General features: G+C 39.1%; 2 protein-coding genes across 6 annotated transcripts in view; one reads left to right on the forward strand and one right to left on the reverse strand.

Moving 5' to 3' along the window:
• The window catches only part of pappa2 (pappalysin 2), a 67,446-nt gene extending 62,104 nt beyond the window's left edge, over window positions 1-5,342 (forward strand). Inside the window, 1 exon segment of the mRNA XM_018695897.2 lies at window positions 3,592-5,342. Coding sequence (XP_018551413.1) covers window positions 3,592-3,720 — 129 coding nt within the window. The 3' untranslated portion in view covers window positions 3,721-5,342.
• A 740-nt stretch (window positions 5,343-6,082) lies between these two features.
• The window catches only part of astn1 (astrotactin 1), a 342,836-nt gene continuing 326,591 nt past the window's right edge, over window positions 6,083-22,327 (reverse strand). For all 5 annotated transcript variants that reach the window (XM_018695889.2, XM_018695888.2, XM_018695887.2 and 2 more), the window contains 3 exons: window positions 20,737-20,837; window positions 19,139-19,322; window positions 6,083-9,162 (listed from right to left, as the gene is read on the reverse strand). In XM_018695889.2, coding sequence (XP_018551405.1) covers window positions 8,925-9,162; window positions 19,139-19,322; window positions 20,737-20,837 — 523 coding nt within the window. In that variant the 3' untranslated portion in view covers window positions 6,083-8,924. The remainder of the gene's footprint in view (window positions 9,163-19,138; window positions 19,323-20,736; window positions 20,838-22,327) is intronic.

The raw sequence follows: 22,327 nt of genomic DNA on the forward strand, positions 1-22,327 counted from the left end.
TCTGTGATATTATGCATTAAGAGAAAGATAAAGTTTCATCACTTTTCATCACAAAAATTCCAATGGTATTCTTTTACCACACAAATATAATAATATACATAATATAACTTAGAATTTCTGTCCACTTCGTTAGAAAGGTGGCAAAATGTTTTTTGGCATGCTTCAGGCTCGCATTTTGCAATCAAGACGGAGCTTTAAAGCTGTAGCTGGATCCAAAGCCAGATTCTTCCTGTTTACAGTAGTAGAAATCCGTCTCTTTTGGCGCAAGCACTTTGCCACTACGCAGAATATTTCTACTAAGCAAACAAACACAGATCCCTGCTACTTTTCCCTCTCTCCTGTTAACGACTGCGCTCATTTAGTCTCCCTCATTTGTACTTAAAACAACAGAGGAGACTTGTACCCTTTAGCTTTTCCACTCAAATGGTAAATAAGCAGGTTTTCACTACCCAATACTGCTACACACTTTCTCACCTCTCATATTAAGCTGTAGCTCCACTGCAGAAGGAACTAGTCAGTGATCAGGACATCAGAACACACTTAGATATGGTCACAATATACCTGATGGGATTTTCTCCTATTACATTATAAACGTTTAAGCAGATGAGAGTGAGAATCCCACTTATTTTGGTGATGGTCCCAAAAGAACCCACTTATTTTAAAGCATCTTTACTGGAGATGAGAAACGTTTTTTTATTGCAGCTCTACAGTATGGGCCTATAATCTAATTGCACTTTAAAATGAAAAACATCCCTTGCAGGCCTAATCAGTTTGAGGAATATGTTGGATATCTTTGTGTTTATCTGTCCTAACATACTCTCTCTGGTGATAGCTTGTTCGTGCTCGCTACAAGATGCAAATGTATCACATTACACTAATTGCCCTAAATGATTGCTGTATATATTGGGTGGCTAAGAGGAATGGTATGAATAATAATTAGCAAGCCCAGGTTGGGCCAGTGGTGGAAACCAGGCCACTCACTCCCTCAACTGCTTTTACATAAACACATCTTTTTTCCTATTTTTCTGTGCTTTCATGAGAACTTCTCTCCCATGTGGACATTTGGGAATTAGCTCAGCCCACCTCCCCTTACTATACCCTATTTGGCTACTGTACAAACACATATTCATGACACTCATTCAGGGGGCCCTGCCTATTAATTGCTATGGCCTACAGTTGGCCGAGCCTCGGCTGTCTCCTTCATGTCCGCAGCACGCCATGACTCACTGGCAGCTCCTTCCTGAATGGAGAAGGAGTTCAGCGAGTCTGTAGCTGCCATAATAAATGAGCTGCCAGATTGCCACTAACTGCTCTTTTACAGGGGAAGAGGGAGGTAGAGGGTATACGGGTGGGAGTAGCGAGGTGTCTGACGGTCTGCGGTTTACTCGGCCACTGTAAAACAGCAGCTCGGCAAGCGGGGGTCGTTCTAAGGAAGTGAACTAAACCGCCGTGAGAGTCAGCATCCTGACTGCTGCAGCAGCTCCAGCAGAGTGATGGATCAGAAGGGGGTAATGAAGGAGCGGTAGATGGTGGGTTTGTTTACAGAACTCTCTGTTTCTATGCGGCTTAACTTATACAGGTGTAGGAAATTACAGGTTTTTAACACAGCATAACCCACTTATACTTTATACTAGATTTTCTCGGATGCTACTCAAGAAAAAAAGAGTTGGAATGTTTCATGCCAATTTGCTACAGTTTCAATACTTAATCATAAGCACACACAGATGATGATATGAGTTAATTTTTCCATATTATTCTGTAAGAAACATGGCTACTTAAGAGACTGTTCCAGCTAATAATAGTCACCTGCATCTGAACTACATCAAGTATTTGAATAATCATATCTATTTGTGTCTGGATTGATCCTACAGGGCCAACTGCCTCTTTTTTATGGGGCTGAGGCAGTACTGGTTTTATTTACAGGGATATTTGCAGCAATGACAAGGGAGGAGGGATATACCAGAGATGATTCAGGTGGGATTCAGTCACTGGCCAATAGGGAAAAGGTCCAGAAAAAAAGATGGGAGCTGCCACACCAGCTATGGAAACACGATCTTTCTTTGATTTGTTAACTTGAGCCTGTGTTTTAGTCCAACAAAGGGCCAGTAGTGAAAAGTAGTAAAAGCAGCAGAGAGTGAACAGAAGGAAGACAATAAGGACATGATTTTTTATGCTAGACTGTAGGTTTGGTTTTGATTGCTTGCAAGGTTGAATTCATTACTTTGAAACCTGTTCTTTCACATGAATTCTGTTCATGAATATGTTGCAGTAAACAGCAGGGAGGCAACTAATCCAAACACTCAGAAACAGCCAAAAGACTTGGCTTTTCTTTCTGTGGATGAAGCAAAAACAAGCCCTTTTGCTCCTTCCAAAGGTTGTTAGAAGGCATCAGAGGTGGAGTATTGCTTGGGTTGTTATGCGACTGCATCACTGAATCAAGATGAAGCTGTTAAGGAAACATTTAATGGCCGCGCCAGTTCGTCTTAAATGGGACTGCTGGCATTTTAAGTGAAGCTAGGCCCTCTGCAGCTCGTCGAGAGCCCTCAGTGAAACTATTACCCCGCCATCAACCCCCTCTCCCTCCAAAGGCGAGTGCAATCAGCAGTGAAGGCCGACAAGCTGCTACCTCCCACTCTCCTTCTCGCCTTGCTTGCCGTCATCCCTATTTTCTTTCTCTGCCTCCCACTTTCCTTTCTCCCTCTCCCTTTCTTTCTCTCAATCTTCCTCTCACTCCTTCTCTCCAGGAGCGAATGTTTACATTTCTTGCAACAGACTGCTTCGTGGGGCACCAGAGTTTATTTTGCAACCTGTGGTGATGGCTCGCTTCCTAGACAAGAGCTGGCAGCCTCTTGTTGTTGATTCTTAACATGTGTTCATCCGTTCACCTCCACGGCGGTGCGTTCCTCCCTCCTTCTCCTTAAGACCCTCAAGGTTTCTCGCCATTCAAAGGCCACGTTGAACCATTTGACATCATGCTCTTTATCGGCCTCCGGGGGGCTGTAGGAGTTCTCTTTGAAACTGTGAGGAAATACAACAAGTCTACTAAGACTACTCTCAGGTTACTAAGCAGTACTTACCTTTCAGCACAAAACTGTTCACTAGATGCCTGGTCAGTTCAAGCAAATTTATTTTTTATTGTCTGTTTTTGCCATTCAAAGTTGTGCTCTTTGCTACAGTTGAAATGTAACAACCCTACTGGGAAGCCTTCTCATCTAGTGCATTTTTTAGTGACTCTACTTTTACTGAAAGTCCTGATGTAATATTTTCTTTTACCCTGCTGCTTTTCATACTTCTTTTCTATGCTTTTCTTCTTCCACTTACTTACACAGGAAATATATATATATATATATATATTATATATATATATATATATATATATATATATATATGTGAGATTTTATCAGATTTATCAGATTTGATCTCTGACCATCAGAAACAGGGAAACCAATGTGTGTTTTTTAGTTATCTGTTAAAAATGACATCTGTACCAGACAGGCCTTGTGTGTTTTTGTTTGAATCCAGCCTCAGATTGGAAGATCTATTGTGGCTTTTGGAGGTGGGGCACTGAATGTTGTGCTTGTTTACTGACAGGTCATTCAGTTTGGGGCAGACTGCAATCAGGATGAGTGCACTTGCCGTGATCCGGACGCTGAGGAGAATAAGAGCAAAGCCAAGCACTTGGAAGCAGGAGGAGGTGGAGCTGGAGGAGGAATGCAATAAGATGGAGGGATGAAAGAAGCTGAACTTGTGTTAAAACACAGTCAAACCACAGACTATATTCACCACAACAAACAAACAAAGATATTCATTTTTTGACGTTTTATAATGTGAAGAATGCGATTGAAGTCAGATTCCATACAATAAAAGTCCATTTCCATTTTATCATAAGTGATCTTACTGTTAAAAACCATCACATATGAGTCATGTTGGTTTAAAATTTGATTCATGTGTTTAGTGCAGCCAAATAACATCTGTGGATAGAATGTTTTCCTTTCCTGTTAAGAAGTTAAGGGTTATCCTCACTGTTGGATTTGTGTAAGAGCAGAAAATGATATTGTGAAAATGGGAGCCTAACTGAGAAAACACTGAGGTCTAGTTCAAACAGGGTTAAAAGGCAGTTTATCCACTCCTGTACAAATCAAGTCATCATAATTGGATCAAATCACTGTTGTAAATGGATTCAAGTTCTTTTCTGGACTTGATTGGCTTTGGGATAAAGAAACCAAAAGAACTGGCTGTGCTTGATAACTGCTCAGTACATGCACTGACCTTACAGTAAGGGCTACTGCTACTAACTGTGTTTATGGTAGCATCCAGTTAGAGGAGGTAAATTACTGTCTCACAGAATTATTTCAGTTCCGCATTTAAATCATAATGAAGCAAAAACACAGACATTTCTTCATATTTGATATTGACTGTTGATTGGCAGTTTAACTCGTCTGATGGCTACTCTAAACCAAATGAGGACTAGTCAAAATCAAATGGACAAAGGAAAAGAGGTGTCTAATATCTCTTCTGCTACACAGAAATATGACCTCAAAACCAAAGCGCTTCTGTCCTCATGACAGACCAAAAAAACATCCTCCCATATACTGAAATGACTTTAGTTTTCACCATTGTGAATCAGATCCTTCTGCAAAACAGCTCTCTCTGACATGTAGCTGTTAGGAATGTAAGAGGATACATATCTGTAAAGACTAACATGTATAGACTAATATATTTGGCTCACCTAACATATCTACTAGATCACGTATTAGTGACAAAAGTCAACACTCTATTTATATCACAAATTCAGTAATACGAACATTTATCTGTACCACACAGCATGTGCACAGCGTTTGCCAAAAGTGTCATATTTTTTTTGCTTGTATTTACATACACACACACACACACACACACACACACACACACACAAAAAAAAAAAACAACCAAACAACAACAACAAAAAAATGCACCAGACAAGTTATACCTAGCGTAATTTTAGGAATACTATCCTAAACACTATCATGTCAAAATGGCAGTTTTAAAACACTTTGACTTTTCACTGAAACAAATAATTCTGGGGTGCTCCACAAATCAGTGAACAGTTGAAGATATGCCAAAAATATAACACTTTTGGGAATTCCAGCCAACTCTTTGTATTCAGATGCAGCTGTGAACTTCAACTTTCTCCTGCTTGCATGTTTGAATGTCAGAGAGGTTCTGGTATCCATTAGCAAGAAATGATGAAGTACTCCATCCAAATATTGTATCTATAAAAGTGTAATCCTGTTATTTGTGATATTTTACAGTACTTTATACTCTATATGAAATAAATAGCAACTTTATATCGACCCCTATAATATGTTTCTTGGCATTTTATTTGATTTATGTTCACTGGCACATGATGTCACCTGTATGGATTTCTGTGCATGTACATGTAGGTATTTGGGAATGGGGTGGCTTTTAATTTGAAATGACAGAATAACTGAGTAACCCTTAATGAGGGTCTGTGTGTGCTATGTTTTGTATTTCACCGTTAATAAATTACTACACACTAGACCTTAGAAACTGCAGGGGTAGTATAACAAAGTTTGGAAAAAGAAAGCAATTGTGCAGTGTCCTGGCAACTAATCAAGCTTTCTATCATAGCATTGCAAAATGTGAAGACAGCTTTGTCCAACTTTACCTTCTGAAGTATTTTCTTCCACTTGAGATTGGAGGACTGTGGAAATCTGAAATCTGGTCACTGGGAACATAATGCTTTGTTACAGATTGTAAGATATTAGATGTAGCCATGCAGTAGACTTATTTCTAGTTGGTCCCCCTTTTCAAGGCACTGTTCTGACTGTGTCGTAATATAAAAGGGATCAATTTGAAAAGTGCTGCTGCAGTTAAGCAGAAAAAGCAAATAATTCATTGGATACGCCTACTAAGATCATGACGTATGATGTTTCACACAAATTATAGCACATCAATTCAGGAACTGGGCCCCTGTGTTTAAAGGGTTCAGCATTGTTCTGGTGAATTGATATTTTGGGTACATGTGATGGAGCCTATTGTGTCCATGAGATTAAGAATAACAGTCAGAAATGTCTGTACAGTCACTTTTCATAATATATTCTTTATTGTTCTTTGAAGTAGCAAAGATTGAAGTGAAAAAGTTTATGATGCCACATACAGTATAGACAGAATAATATCATGCAAATAGTAGATGGACATTTTTCTCAGGATGTCTCCTATTCAGTCAAGTTCCATTCAAAAAGATTGTTATTTTACCTTGTTATTTTGTTAGATCAAATTTAATCATAGCCAATCACTTACAGTTCATGACAAACCTTCAGTCCAGTTTAAACCAGTGAACAGCATCTTTAAATCACAATCAGATCAAGGAAACGAAAACCCTCTTGCTCTTTACTTTAAAACTGGAATCAGTGGATTGATCTGATTTTAAAGACTAAGCTACACAGCAGATATTACAATACAATATTGTATCTACTAAAGCACACGTAAATGTTGTAAAATATCACCTGTTGTACATTTATATACAGGATTAAAACACAGTGCTGTGCTAGAATGTAATGCATTTATGAAATACTTTGCTGCCTATACAAAAATCTACAAGCGTTTATTTTAGTATTCACATATGGGATTTGTTTAAAAAAAATCAACAACCAATATGCATTTGCATTTCTTTGACATCAATCTCCAAAATGGCCACTGCACAGTAATAAAATAACAGAGTAACATGACAAATTAAGTCCAGTAAAAGTGAAAAATATACTCACAATAAACACATGGTATTACTGGAAACATTATTGGTCACATTATTGCATGAAGTTAAAACATAGAAGCCAGTTGAAAACATTAAGATGCTGTTAATTTGCAGATTCAATATAGAATGATCACTTTTAACAGAGTTCATTGGTTATATTAGGTTTAATGTGAAAACTGCAAAATGATAAAATACTGTCAAATCATTTTTGGCAGGTTTAACTGAACATGTGAACATAATGAACCGTGCTCTGATGCCTGTCATTTAGTCAAACTCCTTCGTAACAGCTTCCTTTACAAATGCAGACTATCAGAACTACATTCAGGTTATATCACTAAAACTTTGATAATGTTATATACAAGATTCATCTTGAATGTCTGCACTACTAAAATAACTCCCAGACAACCATCCTGTTATCTTCATAGTTTTATCTCTAGTAAATCTCTTTAGCTAAAGCTGCTCACATGCTACCTCACCTTTCTCATAGAAACATGGATAACTTTGTAAATATTGGCTTTGCTGTCGCTACCTGACAATTCCTTATATATCTTTCTCTTCATCAGTGTTTCAATGTGTCTCAATGACAAAAAACAAAACCAGGTTTGTGAGTACTAGTTCATGAGGCTGACTTCATTTAAAATATGTCACAAGAGAGGTGATAGTTGAAAACTGCAAGTCTTCATGTATAAATGTGACTCCATGCATTTAAGCAGCAGATACCGAAAAACAGCTTGAAAAGTTAGCTGAGGTTTAGCCCCAGTGTTCAGCTGCTGAGTGTGTTGTAGGTGTTCATGATAAATGCGGACGACAAGCACCACAAGCTGTGAACCACTGAAAGATTTAACAGTGGTTGGAATGTAACAGAGAAACTGAAGCTACAATGAGTTAATAACTGTAAAATTGTTCCATTTTTCATGTAAACTTTCAAAGAAACAAAGCACTGATTCAAGGCTAAGAAGGATGGTTGTGGGATGACTACAAAATCACTATCACTATGTTTTTTTTTGTTTTGTTTTTTTTTGATCACTTGTTTGACATCAAGAGTTTCCTTTTATAGTGTTAACATCCATTTTGGATTTAAAGAGGCACACAAGAGCTGATGTGTAACCCTTTATGTCCCAGGTCTGACCTTTTAACATTTGACTGACTGACTATGAGGAAGGTAAATGAAATCACTTTCCAATCGAAGCGACACAATTAAAATGTTAGAGTTTTGCGGCAAAGGGTAAAAAAGAAAGAAAGAAAAAAAGTGCTCTCTTTCAGTATCAAAAATGGCTGAGATTGTTTAGTCCAACAAAGAAATAAACTGAAATAGAATGCATGTTCTTATGTTTGGTTCCACTAAGATATATGCATTTGATGACACAGTTGAACACAAAACATAATGTAGAATACTTTATATCCCCCCCCCCCTTTTTCCCTGTGTGCACTAGTTTTAATTTTGAGATGTATATATCATGCAACTCACATTGTAAAAATACCATGGCTCTGTGGGCTGGGGGTGTGCTCCAAGAAGCCTTAAGTTTTATTGATGAAAGACTTGAAAGCTCCTACATATGTAATATTTTGCCATGCTTGGTCAGAGGTATTCATTTGTCCTTTACAATGAACGTTTCACACTAAATGCAGATGATAAATATATATATCCATACAGAGACTAGAGCCTCAATTAAACAACATGTTAAGCCTTTGTGGAAGTAAACAATTCCATCATGTGCAGGTGCCTCACAGTTAAACCTTTCTTTGCTTTCTTACTTCAGACTCGAAATGGTGCTTTAGTCAATACACTTTTGACGTGTAACAAAGAAAATATGTTTTACTATTGTGCAGTCCTATACAGCAATGAAGATGGACCATTTAGAATTGATGAGGCATTAAGCAAGGAGGGCTTTTACTGTGTCATTGTGCAGAATGTGTCACCTTTGCATTGATCTTCACTTATTACTGCAAATGATAAGTGATTAGACTTTTGAATACATTTATCAATAATGTGGTAAGCATAACAGAGTAATGATATCTCAAATAATATTCAGAATTTTCTTATGACACCATAAATGCATGTATGTATCTTATGGAAATAAATGTAAAACCTGCATTTTATTTGCTTCTTTGTTGGGTTTGACAAATCTCCCATATTCCTGCACATCAAAACTGAAACCTTAGAATACCTTTAGAGCTCCTTGGGCTCACCGTAGTCATTATACATGACAGTGAGTGTCTGCTCGTCACAGGCCTTGTGTACATCCTGACCCATGTCCGACCAGTTCAGCCCAAAAGCCTTGGTGTCAGTGTACCGGCAGGACAGGAATTTGAGAGACATCCTGCGAAGGCCAATCTTCGGCTCCTGGAGAAGACCCTTACACCAAGGGGACAGTTCGTCTAACTGGGAGAGGATGAGGCTGGCCTTCCTGTTGGAACAAACAATACAGAGGATGAATGTGCGTTGACGGTAAGGTTTGCTTTGTTTTTAGACTTGACAGCACAAACTTGTTTTAAGTTGTAGAGTACAGCACAAATAGAACATGGCAGAGATCAATTTGTAGTAGAATCTCTTTTAATTTCATTATCCATCGGGGGTTAGCAGGATCAATAATCAAGTCAATAACGTCAATAATAACTGGATTTTTGAAATGAAATGAAAGGCAGAAAAAATCATGATACAATGCTGAGGTAGGTTTGAGCTTAACGTGAATTAAAAACACATCCTGGACAAAGTTCTACCTCTGTTAACTGCTTCTGTATGCTGTATGTGTATATACATCTTCATCTTAATTCATTTAGTTGTACAATCACTAAATCTTTGAGGAATTAGAAACTCAGCCATGCCTTCAATATTTTCTGTCTTATGATGTATAACAGTTTTGTTGGATAATATTTTAACCACTGCCATGTTGTCAGACGAGCACAGTATATATGCAGGCAGATTTTATGTGGCCGAAACAAGATTTAAACACCAGTGCAACTTGTGCTTTGTGCAGCTGACATTGTCTGAAGCTGGTGGCTGGTGTAAACTGTGGTCTTCCTAACAGTGAATGACTGGATTTCCACTGCAGCACCCCCAACTTTTTGTATCAAAAAGCTATATACTTATTTCTATTCAAACTGAAAAACATATGTCTCCCACGCCAAACAAGCGTCTACATTTGTCTTTAGAAAGCCTTTCTGAAAGTTGTTAATATCAAAGAAGTCAAGCAGTGGGTCAACAACCAAGAAGTGCTGTGAACTGTGGGAAACACTTGCTGCCAAGCGCCTGAAAGACAGTGGAATCTCAGTGTTGATGCACATGAGCCCTCAGATACACTAGACTGTCTACAGTCCATAAATCACACTGTGGCTCTGCTGTTGTTTTAGAATGACATCACTGTATGACAGAACCTAAAACCTACCCATCCACCACTGCTTCCTGTCTGAGGGAGTTTGCAAAGTAAGGTGTACCGTTACTGACACATTCCAACTTTGACCCAAAGCACACAGTGGTTGCTGATTGGTCTGGATTGGGAATGATGAAAGTAAAAACAGTGGAAAAATGAATGAATGAAGAAATGAATGGTCTTGGCGTATAAAGAGCTCGTCCTATGGAGGAAAACAGGCTAATGGACAGCTGTAATACTGTGGAGAGGTAGAGGAGAGACTATGAAATGCTTGAACTTGTCCTTTGGACCAAACCAGGCCAGCTGAAAAATCATCTTCATTAGTAACATGATGCACAGAGTTCACATAAATACATCTCATAAGGACACTGAGTGCAATAAATAACCATTAAGCCTGATGCCGCCTGTTTGGACCTTGTAATGAAACCTTGTCAAGTGTTTGTCTGAAGTCAAAAAATGGCAGCAAGAGGAGATTTTATTCATTCCACACACAGTTTCTCCTCATTCTTCAGCCAAACCAGCACTTTTACAGCACACTGTCCCCATTCTGCCAAGCCACAAGTCTGCTGGATACACCAAAGTCACCAGAGCCACAGCACATTATACTGATGAACTGATGACACATCAGAGCACCCAGGCTACACAGTCAATATGCACCAGTTAAATGAAATTAATGACCACACTGATAGGCTGAAAGAAGAGCATTTTTATCTTTATAAATGTTATACCTATCTGTAGCCCTCACTGTCTCAATTTCATTTTCCAGTGCGTACCACATCCAGCAAATTACTTCAGAGTCCACCTGCAACCATTTGATTTCCCTAAAGTAAGTGTCAGTTTAACTCAATTTAGGATGCAAAATGTACAGGTAAAAGCAAACCACATGTTATGTTAATCATCACAGTCTCTTACCTGGTAGTCATGAGCCAGATCAGATGCTAATGTATTGATGATGATTGTTATGGAAATGATGGGAGGTGAAAATGATGAAAACAGAGATAACGCTGAAAAGGGAGATGATGGCAGGAAGAGCAATGGAGTTGACGAAGTCCAGATTCTCTCTGCTGATGTCAAAATGATAAGAAATGATGATGGATGATGGCGAGGATAAATGCAACAACGGCGATAATTTCAAGGTCAGTGCCTCTTAAAAGGAAGTTTTTCCTTGCCCCTGTCGCTTAGTGCTGCTCATGGTGGGATTTGTTGGGTCTCTCTCTGTAAATACCTGTTTTAAAGAGTACGGTCTAGACCTGCTCCATATGAAAAGTGCCTTGAGATGACTTTTGTTATGATATGGCACTATATAAATGAAATTGAATTGAATAAAAAGCAACGTCCTCTCCACAGTTGCCTAGCTAATAAGACCTCTGCATATTCTACTGAATTATTTTTGGAATCAGAGTGTATTTTGAATGTTATATGTACATATGAGTACCCAGCAGGACAACATCCCCTTTGCAAATGCATGTCGACAGAACCATAACAACTTTAGCAGCCTCAGTGATGTTTTCTGCTCTGGAAACTGCATAGAAAGAAATAATCATTTTAATGATGTCAGCCTGTCTGCAGACAAGAACCCTTGTGTTGGTACTGGTAGTGTGCTGCCATACTGTCATTCATATCATTTTTCTGAAACCTCTTTATGTTCCCAATATTTTGCCACAGATTTCAGTGGTTTGAGGAAATTGGAATATTTATTTGCTTTAAATAAAGAAAAAATGTGGTTTGTTATGTTTTCATTTGTCAGGAACATTTCTTTGGTTCCAAACAGCAATGGTTGTTACCATAAATACTTGTGCATGTATAGGAGTGTGGAAGATACACTGTGAGTGCCACTTTGTTGTGGTTTTTGACTGTGTACATATGAGCAGACATATAGAAACATGAGCATAGTTATGTAACATACATGTAACATACAGAAGGCATACATTTGCATGGAAAAGTGCATACATACACACACACACACACACACACACACACACACACACACACACACACACACAGACATGCAAATTCACAGTCATAGTCCCATGTCAATCATCCATCCATCCATTATCTATACCACTTATCCATTAAGGGCCGTGAGGGGGGCTGGAGCCTATCCCAGCTGACTTTGGGTGAGAGGCAGGGTACACCCTATCCGGATCACCAGTCCATCACAGGGCCAACATATGCAGACAAACAACCACTCACATTCACGCCCACAGGCAATTTAGAGTCACAAGTTAACTGAGGGAGGAAGCTGGAGTACCCGGAGAGGACCCACGCAGGCATAGGGAGAACATACAAACCAAGTGAACTGGGGCTCGAACCCAGAACCTTCTTGCTGTGAGGTGACAGTCTAACCACTGCACCACTGTGCCGCCCTCAAATGTCAAATAATGAAATATATTTTTTCATCCAACTAAATGATTTTTCAAAATGTGGTTTGGAAATAACATACCTGCTGCCTGAATTATATTAACTTTCAAAATCTGGGGATATATTCATTATTCTTTAATTAATCTGCATTTGGCTGACAATGACTCACAATCACAGCGACGAGGTGGGGTGTCTGGGTAAGCTAGTGAGCAGGCTAACTTGGTAGAAAAGTTGTAGAACCTGAAGCAAAACAAAACATTCAGACAAACAGCAACAATTGTCACCATAAGTCCTTGTGCATGTGTGAGAGTGCAGAAAATAGTATCCAAGATACAGCATGAGAGCTCTTAAAATGGAGACTCTTAACCCAGACGTTTGTGTATGTATACAACACATACATACATATGCACACATTTATCTGTGTATGCACATGCACAACTTAGTAAATATATATAGTACACATATATGGTACAACAGATGTAGTGCATAGCACACACACACACACGCATACAAACATATTCACATATGTAAGTACATACACATACAGACGATAGTTAAACATACATACGTAAACGTGACTGAGTTAAATCAGAGTACATACAGAGATAGGTGGATGAGGCTAAAAAATCATGAAGGCAAAACCATCATCAATGTGTCAAGGTCTGGGCTGAGTCAAAACAGGACCCCTTGGCATACAACCAGTACCTGGGGGACAGGAAGGCAAACAGGTACCACATACTTGTGCACATGCATGCATGCTAAAATCTTGTGATGCAGCACATGGACCATTCATCTGCAGCAGTGTGCCAAGGTGGGTAGGGATTAATATATTATCTGTATTTGTATTATTCATGTGGAGATCTAGGGTTGAGTTATAGATAATACTTTTCAATCCATAATGTTTTCCATGGAAATATTAGAACTGTAACTATAACTGCATGAATTTACTTATTCCTCTGTTCTTCTGTGTCCTTTTTATAGCTCAGTTCTGCATTGAAAATCTTATTTTTAATTGACAGGTAAGAAGTCAAAGCAGCGCCCCCTCCTCATGAGGGCAGATGAGGCACTTTTAATTGTTAAGTAATCTCATAACAATGTACACTGATATTGATAATGGGACATTTTTACTGGAAATTTATATCAAAGTATGTAATACTAGTATCAAAGAAACCAATAAATCACTGCTGGACAAGCAGCTGAAAAGGACGTCTATTTTAACTGTGTGTATTTTTGTCCTTCTCTCGACTATAAAAAGTCAGAGAGCAAAGTAAACAGTCTGCTGTGATTATGATTATGATTTCCTGAGAGAAATTCCAACGATAACAATACTTATTATTGCAAGCTCTCCTCTGATTAGAGAGACTGTCATGTAAAAACAAAAAGAAAACTGAAAAAAAAATCAAATATTTTTCAGTTCATCAAAGGGCACAGAGTCCAACCAAGGACATGGTCAGGGCTGCAATGGCCAGGATCGAGGATTTTCTTTCAGCCCAGCCAAAACATCTAGCATTTCTAAGTCAACAGCCAAGCGGCGTGCCTTAAATGACGGGTACTCGCCTGGCGATGACAAGGTCTGGCCCTCGGGAGAAGAAGTGTCAAGCCTTGGAGAGACAGCCTTTCGGTGAGTTTATGGTTTGAGTTAAAACATCACGCGATGCTGCATGAAAAAGGCAACAAAAATGTCCTCTGGTGGGTGCCAACTGGTCTCGTCAGTGAGATTCGATATGTTTCTAAAAACAGCAGATCTGAATATCTGCTGCCACAAGAAAGATAAAGCGACATTTGTTCATTCATTTGTTTCCAGATATTGCTTACTTGGCCGATATGAGTTTACATTGAGTCAGAGCCTGAGCAGGGCTCTTGTTATCTGTATTTTGACAAGCTAATGAAAATCTAGTTTATTCAGTCTTCATTGTTTGTGACAGAAAAACTGGGGAATTCTCTTCATAACAAGTTGAGCTGATCTGAGAAGACAAAACTGTGCGTGTGTGTGTGTGTGTGTGTTTGTGGTCTGTAAATGTACAGTATGTGATTTGTGTGTGTACATTTGTGTATGTTCTGTTGTTTATTGTTGACAGTACCACTCTGTTGTTTGGGTGGGAGAGGTATATTCCTTCTCAAGTGGCCAACAAATTGTTGACTTAAGAACAAACCACAAACAAAAAACAACAAGACTTACAGAGGAGCTGTTCTGTGTAGTCCTGGGACAGAGATTGCTGCTGTGTCATTTTTGATGATGTCATTTTAAGAGCAGTTAAAGCATAAAGCAGTTTAATGTTACGAATGTGCAATGATGTGCAATTACTATAACAGTAAAGTTGGGTTTTACTTTAAAACCATCCACAGGTGCAGGTAGAGTTGTCAATGACATATCAGGTGTGGCAGCCCATTGATTGGTCACAATTAGAGTAATGATGTCACAGGCCTGTGATGTCATCATGTGGAGAGGTTACTCTGAAGTAGTCTGAAGGATGTAATGACAAAATAACAGTGATAACAATAATAATGATATTCAGTTCATGACTCTTAAGTCTTGCTCTGAAACAGGTGTGTACAATACTGGATGTGGTCTTAAGATACAATATATACAGTAGGTTATAATCAGCCAATCAAAGCAGTATTCAACCTCATATTTTAGGAAGTAATCTACAGTTACAGGAGTTTTTGATTGCTGTAGCTTCAAACACATTTTACAATGTAACAATGGAACTTGTTATGCTGAGTTAGAAATGATCACCTATGTCAGCTTTGTAGCATTTTTCTGTTAATCAGATTTTATAGTCTGATCCTCATTGGAAACAGATAAGACAATCATCTCTGAGTATAATGAATCATTTTGCATGACAATTTAGAGCCACTATCTGATGACCTGTAAGGCTTTCTGATTATTTGACTCTGCATGGAGGATTTCTGACTTATGCACCACACCCTAAACCTGATCGGAGTGGATCAGCCAAAACTAGCAAAAAGAAATCATCTGACCTGTTGTCATGGGTGTCCAGTGAAACAATGTGCCAAATTTGTGAATGATTAGATTGAGAGTTAAGGTGTTCAGAGGGAGATTTAATCAAAAACGAAATGTCAAAAATACTGAAACACATATTTCTTTTTATTTTGATTAGAATGTTTTAGGGAACCTTATGCAACAGGTCATAATGGGTGAACTGCTTGGCACCTCTGGAGTAATAAGTCTAATTGTAAAATATGTTGCCTCAGTATACCTCTCTAATGCAAATCAATGGCACATAAAGTAGATGTGCAGTGAGTTCAAGATTCATATCTGGGTTGTTTGGCTGCGGTGGGTTTTATGGTTTCTAATACAGAGAAACGTTTAGGGAAGAGGAAAAAGAAGACATGCAGAAACAACAAGCACAAGGAGACAATGACTAACAACAGCAAAAACAACAGGGCCTCAACACTAAACTCTTGGACCGCCAGTGATTTCAAACAAATAGTAGCATCTCGGCACATGCCTGCTGTTTATCAGGCTGACTATGCTGTGATACTTTATACCAACAAACAATTGGCTTAGGTGCCTTTACAAAACCAGGCCAACAACAATACTTGATACTTGAAAGTCAGAAACTCTGCATTACCATTATTTTTCTAAAAATGATATCAGTGGTATTTTGTCCTGGCGTCAGTGTAATCATTTATCTGCCGCATTTGTTTTTCCCAATGATCAAATAACGTCAGAGAAATAAACTGTTTGACGCTGCAGGAAAGCTGTCAGCATGCTCAGACTCACAGCAGTGGAGCTGTAAGGCCATTAACCTCACTGCCTGCCCGCTCGCTCGCTTTGTAACAATAGACTACATACAACGCAGGCTCAGTATAGAGGCACTTTCCTCACACCAAACCAGATACATAGGAAAGTCTAATGTTCATTTGATGACTTAGCTAAACAAAACATGTTTATACTTCCTTCCCCAGTTGCTAGGCCTCACCTTGAATGCACTTCTCCACTGCTTTTCCAGCTCTGAGGTGCCTTTATTAACATTAATCACCATTCCCTTTAAGTAAATTGGGGGGTTGTTAATCTAAGTGTATTTTAATGGAACACTTCAGAAGCAACTCCCTCAATTACATCAACTCTTTCCAGCATGGTCCCTATTAAAAACAACCTTTCATTTAGGGTGGGGGAACCCACAGACAGAGCGAGAAACCGAGAGAATTAAGGGAGCCTCGGCTAATCAGTTTCACCTGCCAGAGTGAAAGCATGTGCCACAGACTGCCGTTTATAAGTATATTTTATATCAGACACATGGCTCTGTTTATAAAACATTAAGCTACAGTTTTACATTATGGGTACTTATCCATAGTTTGGGGGAAATTTGGGGCCCTCCCTGGTTGTGCGTTGCTAAATGGCCCTGTTGATGTCATGGAGGTTAAGCTCACTCAGCTTCACAGTCCGTTTGAATGAATTTCCTCTGTAACTAATTCACACAAACAACCACCTACAATCAAAGACAGCACTTTAGAAGCTCGGAGCAGAACATCTGCCCACCTCTGAGAATCTAAACAAGAGTTGGACACCACCAGGCTATGAATGAGCTGATGCCATGGAGATTTGGCTGTGTGAGCCATTGTAGGATGTGTTTGTAATTGTGCTGGGAAAAAAAGGCGATTTGGAAGAAATCACAGCTTGCTTTGAAAAATGTGTGAGGGAAATACTTTGGCTAGATAGGATTACCTTTGTTTTGGTTTTGTTTAGAGTGTTTTGGTTTTAAGAGGAAATTCGTGCAGTCAGTACTTGCTCAGGGTAATGGGTACTATTTAGAGACTCACAACATTCTGTGATGCCACTGATAATGTCACAGTTATAATGCTCATTTTTATGACAACTGCTCATCCAAAGAACTTCCCTGCAGTTGTCACTGCACTTCTTTGGGTGCTCAGTGATACACCTGTCCTCTCTCATGTGTTATGTGGATCATACTCAGCAGCAAGACACAACACAGTTACTAGAGACTAGCTGCTGAACACAGTGGAGCATTTCACAGATATTACCCCAAGGGGTTGGTAGAGCCCAAAAACAGAGGTAAAAAGAGAGTGAATATTACATTCATTAACACAATGTCAAATGAATGGCAATGTGGAAAAGGTTTGATAAAAAGTGGATGTCTCTGAAAGCACTGAATTTTGAAAACCATCTTAAAAGGTGATGATGTGTTCACAACTAGTTTCCACTGCCCCCGAGCAGGCAAACTAAACAAAAAACCCCCAACAAAAAACATCTGCTGCAAGTTTAAGTGCAGCAGTTCTCAAAGTTCCAAAACTGTCAACCACTGTTGGGTCTCTTTCTTGCCACTCCACTCTCCTTCACTCTGCTGCACATGGGAAAAGGCTGACAGCACTGACCACATGGAGTAGTGTCACATTATCTAACAACAGTGGGATGTAATGCAGGGTGAGGGTAGAGTAGCCGAGATGTGTCCGTCTTGGAAGTAAAATAAAAAATAAAAATAAAATGAGTACCTTTCTAGAGATTTCCTGTGCATCAGCATGATGTGTAGGACTTCACATAGAAAACACTATACGCAGGTGTTTTGTCACACATGATTTGTTGCTTGCTACAGTGCTTTGAGTGGCAAATTGCTCCCATATAAAATGAATAGCACAGAACTTTGCTTTGCTGTGCTCCACTTTCAGTTATTTTCTTCTAATGCTGGGCCTAACAAAGCAAAAATCCCATTCCTTTTTAGTGAAGACATAAACCTTTAAAAAGGGGTCATGAATATATTTTTTCATTCCTTTACACAAACACTACGTGTTAGTCTAATCAATGTTGGTTTTGGTCATTTGATTTGTTGACAATGAGAAAAATATAGTTAATGAGAAGCCTTATCCTTTAACCTAAACAGGCAGCTTTAGAGATATGGGAAGGGATGGGAAGAGTTTTATACAGGCAGTAGGGGGTAAAATAATCACTAATGGAGCATATCTATAATTTCAGTCCAGTCCAAATCTGCCATATGTTTAATTTTTATGAACCGCAAACAGCTAAATCAGTGTCTGGGCTGTTGAAATTGCTGGTGACTATTTCTTTTTGAAAGGACCATCTGCTGAAATTGCACTTGAAAATGGTGTTCGCACCAAACTGTGATCCAACCCAGACTCTTGTCTAGTTGCCACTTTTCTTCAATCTTGCAGCCAGGCTGTGCTGTTATTGTTCGAACACGTCAATGTCAATTGCACAAGTTCAGTACGACAGATTGCACTTTGCTGGTGGGAGGCAACTCATGAATGGCACACATATCTCTGCAATTTTCAGACAATGATTGCAGTGAACACAGTCTACACATTATTAAAAGGCTCAGTCTTTTAGGATTATATAAAGGTTTGACTGAGGACAGACCTACAAAGCTTTATATAATCCTGGGTCCTTCTGATAAATTGGCCAAGTTTATGAGCAATTTGCTTGAAGGAATGGATATTTGGAATTTGAGGTTATATATCAGGTTATATACAAACTGAATTCCAATTGTTTGACACTGTCACACTGTTTCTGTCATTTTCCTTTCCATCTACAGCACTATCAAACAAAGGAGGCACAGTCAGTATCGGTTTTCTAAAAATGAGATGTCTTTTCTTGTTTGCTTTGAAAACTCTGAGAGACTGCCATTTTATTTTCAAGACATGGTAACTGTACCTGGGTCCTAGCTCATCTTCACACCTCCAGGTGAACTCTCCGAAGCTCTCGTAGCGTTGGTTGTAATGGTATAGCACACGGTGCAGTGTGGGAGCACCCAGGTCCATCAGAGTGTTGTAGGCCGTCTGCTGCTCCTTCCCACTGGTGTAGCCATTGAACAGGTTATAGATCTTATCGGCTATTTCTGTAGGGATTAAAAAAAAAAATGCGGTCAACAACTTTAAGCAGCATCGACTTCATGCAGTATCCTGGCAGATGCAAATAACATAGTGTATGAGGTAATGAGGGATGTCAGTAATCAGCACACAGCTTACTAATGTTTACCAAAGTGGCTGGTGCTACTTGATACCAAACAATCCTCCAGGGAAGAGGGAGGAAGAAGACCTGATGTTGGTGACTCAGCTTTCTTTGGACAGAGTGCTACTTTGCTGCTGTTTTGGAGACACTGTTAAAATTTGATGTGCTTCCCTCCAGTACATACTCTATGATCAGAATTTCTGTAGACAAATAGGCAAATCAGTCCTGTAGTCCTACAGCTCCATTTTATTTCTAACTTTGGCATTGAAAGGAAGTGCGTACACTGTTAATTATCTTTTCTTCTTACTGGAAAATCAACTTTTGGAGGTTGAAGACCACTCAGTGAAGAAACATTGTATATAGGGTTTTCATCAGTGGAAATGTGATGCTCTGTCCTTGTTCTACTGCAGCCCCACTTTGCATTTTAGATTAATAAAACAGATGTCATTTTTACATGCATATCTTAGTATCAGTGTCATTTTAGAATTAATAAATCACTGATATATCCCTCTAAAACACACACTGGATGGATATTTTCTTCAAATGGGAAATGCTTTTTCATAGGTCGTCAGGTTAGGAACTTATCCACCTGTCATGGCCTGGTCTGGTTAATGATGCCAATAAAATCTGTTCAAAACAGAGCCACAGAGTGGAGGTATCACATTTCAGACCATTTATGTATTTCCAGGCATTAAAATTAACAGCAGAGGCCCAGTAGTATCACCCTTCACTGGCTGGAGTATTTTGTAATAGCTGATTCAAATCAGCAGCAGGATCCGCAATAATATCTTTGCTGTGAACCGCTCATTGGTGCAGAGGTTGGCAAAAGAGTTCAGCTTTGAATCCTCTTGACTTTTTAACACAATTTTATAGTCAGTACCCTTCTGGAATTGCAGTGTAGTCTCCATAAACAGTTCTACTCCAGAGAGGAAAACTGTCCGTCTAGGACTATATGACTTGCTCTATGAACTGGACTTAATATCTATTTCATGAAGTCTTAAAACATAACTGCAACAGAGAGAGCACACTTCTGTCTCATAAATTAACTATAGTCATATTATATTTGCTTATTAAATCATTAGGAAAGTTCAACTCACCAATTTTCAGACATATTTTCCCCCTTAAAAATGGGAAACATATCTGTCACCCAAAGCATGTACGTAACTGCGGCACCATGTTAAATGTTTTCATTTTTGTGTCACTGTTACCTCAAATACCACACTGAAAATTGAATTTCTGGGAGCCATCTGCGATCAGGACTGAAAAATGATTCACCTTTCTGACTGTGTCTCTTCCCTCACCTTGTGCTTTGACGTCATCCACAGTTGGACATGGAGTTTTGATGGTGACCTCACTTGGACTGGAACGACGACCTGTGTTGTCTACTGCCCACAGCCGGAACCTACGCACATAAACGAATGGACCCACACACACACATGAGCATGCACGCACATAGACACAGAAAATAAATTAAAAAATGCTGCTGATTGTGAGTGATAAATTGTTTTTTTTTCAGTCAAAAATGTTCTACAAAACCAAACCCAGCAATGGAGTTTGATAAATCTGCTGAACCAACATTATATCGGCTGCAATGAACATCTGACAGCTGGCAGCTGCTGCTATTCCTGCTGCTGTTAATTCAATTAAAAGACTCCCCTTGGAGGAGATGAGAGCCTGCATTATCAATACAGAACTTTCACTGGTGCCAGATCTACACTAAGCACATCTTTACAGAACTTATCAGCTGTCATTTCACTGAATGAATATCTCCACCTAGTGGCCAAAATGCAACTTGCATCCACCTGCAGCGTCGAAAGAATGAGATGGCCGAATGGTAGCAGAGGGTAGAAAACTGGAGAAATGAAAAAAAAAAAAAGTGCTTTGCATTTTATCATCAGCCTGGGATATTTTAGAGATTTGGGGAGACATTTAGTTTTATTCAAATTACAGAAGATGCAAAAGATTAGTGGACTACAGATGTGCATACCTCAGTGAAAAGAGAGTCTTGATAGATTCTGACCAACAGATTTTAAACAATTAAACCTTTCCAACATATCTTCAAAGACTGAATTTTTGATGCAGTTATGCAGAGCTTGTTTTCTGTGTTGCACATACAATACTCTCCCCTCACTATATATATATATATATATATATATATATATGTATTCCCCCTACCAGGCACCAACCTCAAGCTTAATTCAGGCTCTGTCTGTATAGAAAATATAAGGGGTGTGCACTGCCCTGAGGGGAGAGACGAGGCCTCGGCTCAGAAAGATGAATGAGCTGCCATACAGGATGGAGGCAGCAGAAGCCCAACTGATGCCGGGATTAAAAGGGCATGTGTAGCTGTTCACTCAGCCCATATACATCAAAACTGTTTATGGGCCCCATTTTTATATACTTCTGTTTGGCATTTTTTTCATGGCACCTTGCTTCCTCCTCTGCTATACGTATGTGGCTTCACTCCTGGCAAGCTGTTTGTGAGATAACTGTCAGCATGTGTATGAGAGCATCTCAGTATCCAGGGTGTGTGTATCTGTGTGCGTGCACTCAGAACAACATCTTGGTATGCAGGCACACACATACACAGACAGAATGAAGAACTACATGAATGTAATCTTATCTCTTTCTAATATCTTTGTGCGAACTAAAATTTATTTCAGCCCTGACCTTAACAAGAAAAATTAGGGTGCTAACATCAGGCCTATATGAAGAAATGACTTCATGACCTCAAAGAAATATGTTAGTGAACGTAAGTATATATAAGTGTACTTGATTTTTCACTACATGCTCAAAGGAGCTGTCATTTACAAATAACACAAAGCTACAATTTACTTTTAATTCACAGTGGCTGTTTTTGGTCAGTAACTAGATCCATATATGGGAGCTAAG

Source organism: Lates calcarifer, linkage group LG4, assembly GCF_001640805.2.
Source record: "Lates calcarifer isolate ASB-BC8 linkage group LG4, TLL_Latcal_v3, whole genome shotgun sequence".
Lineage (NCBI taxonomy): Eukaryota > Metazoa > Chordata > Actinopteri > Centropomidae > Lates > Lates calcarifer.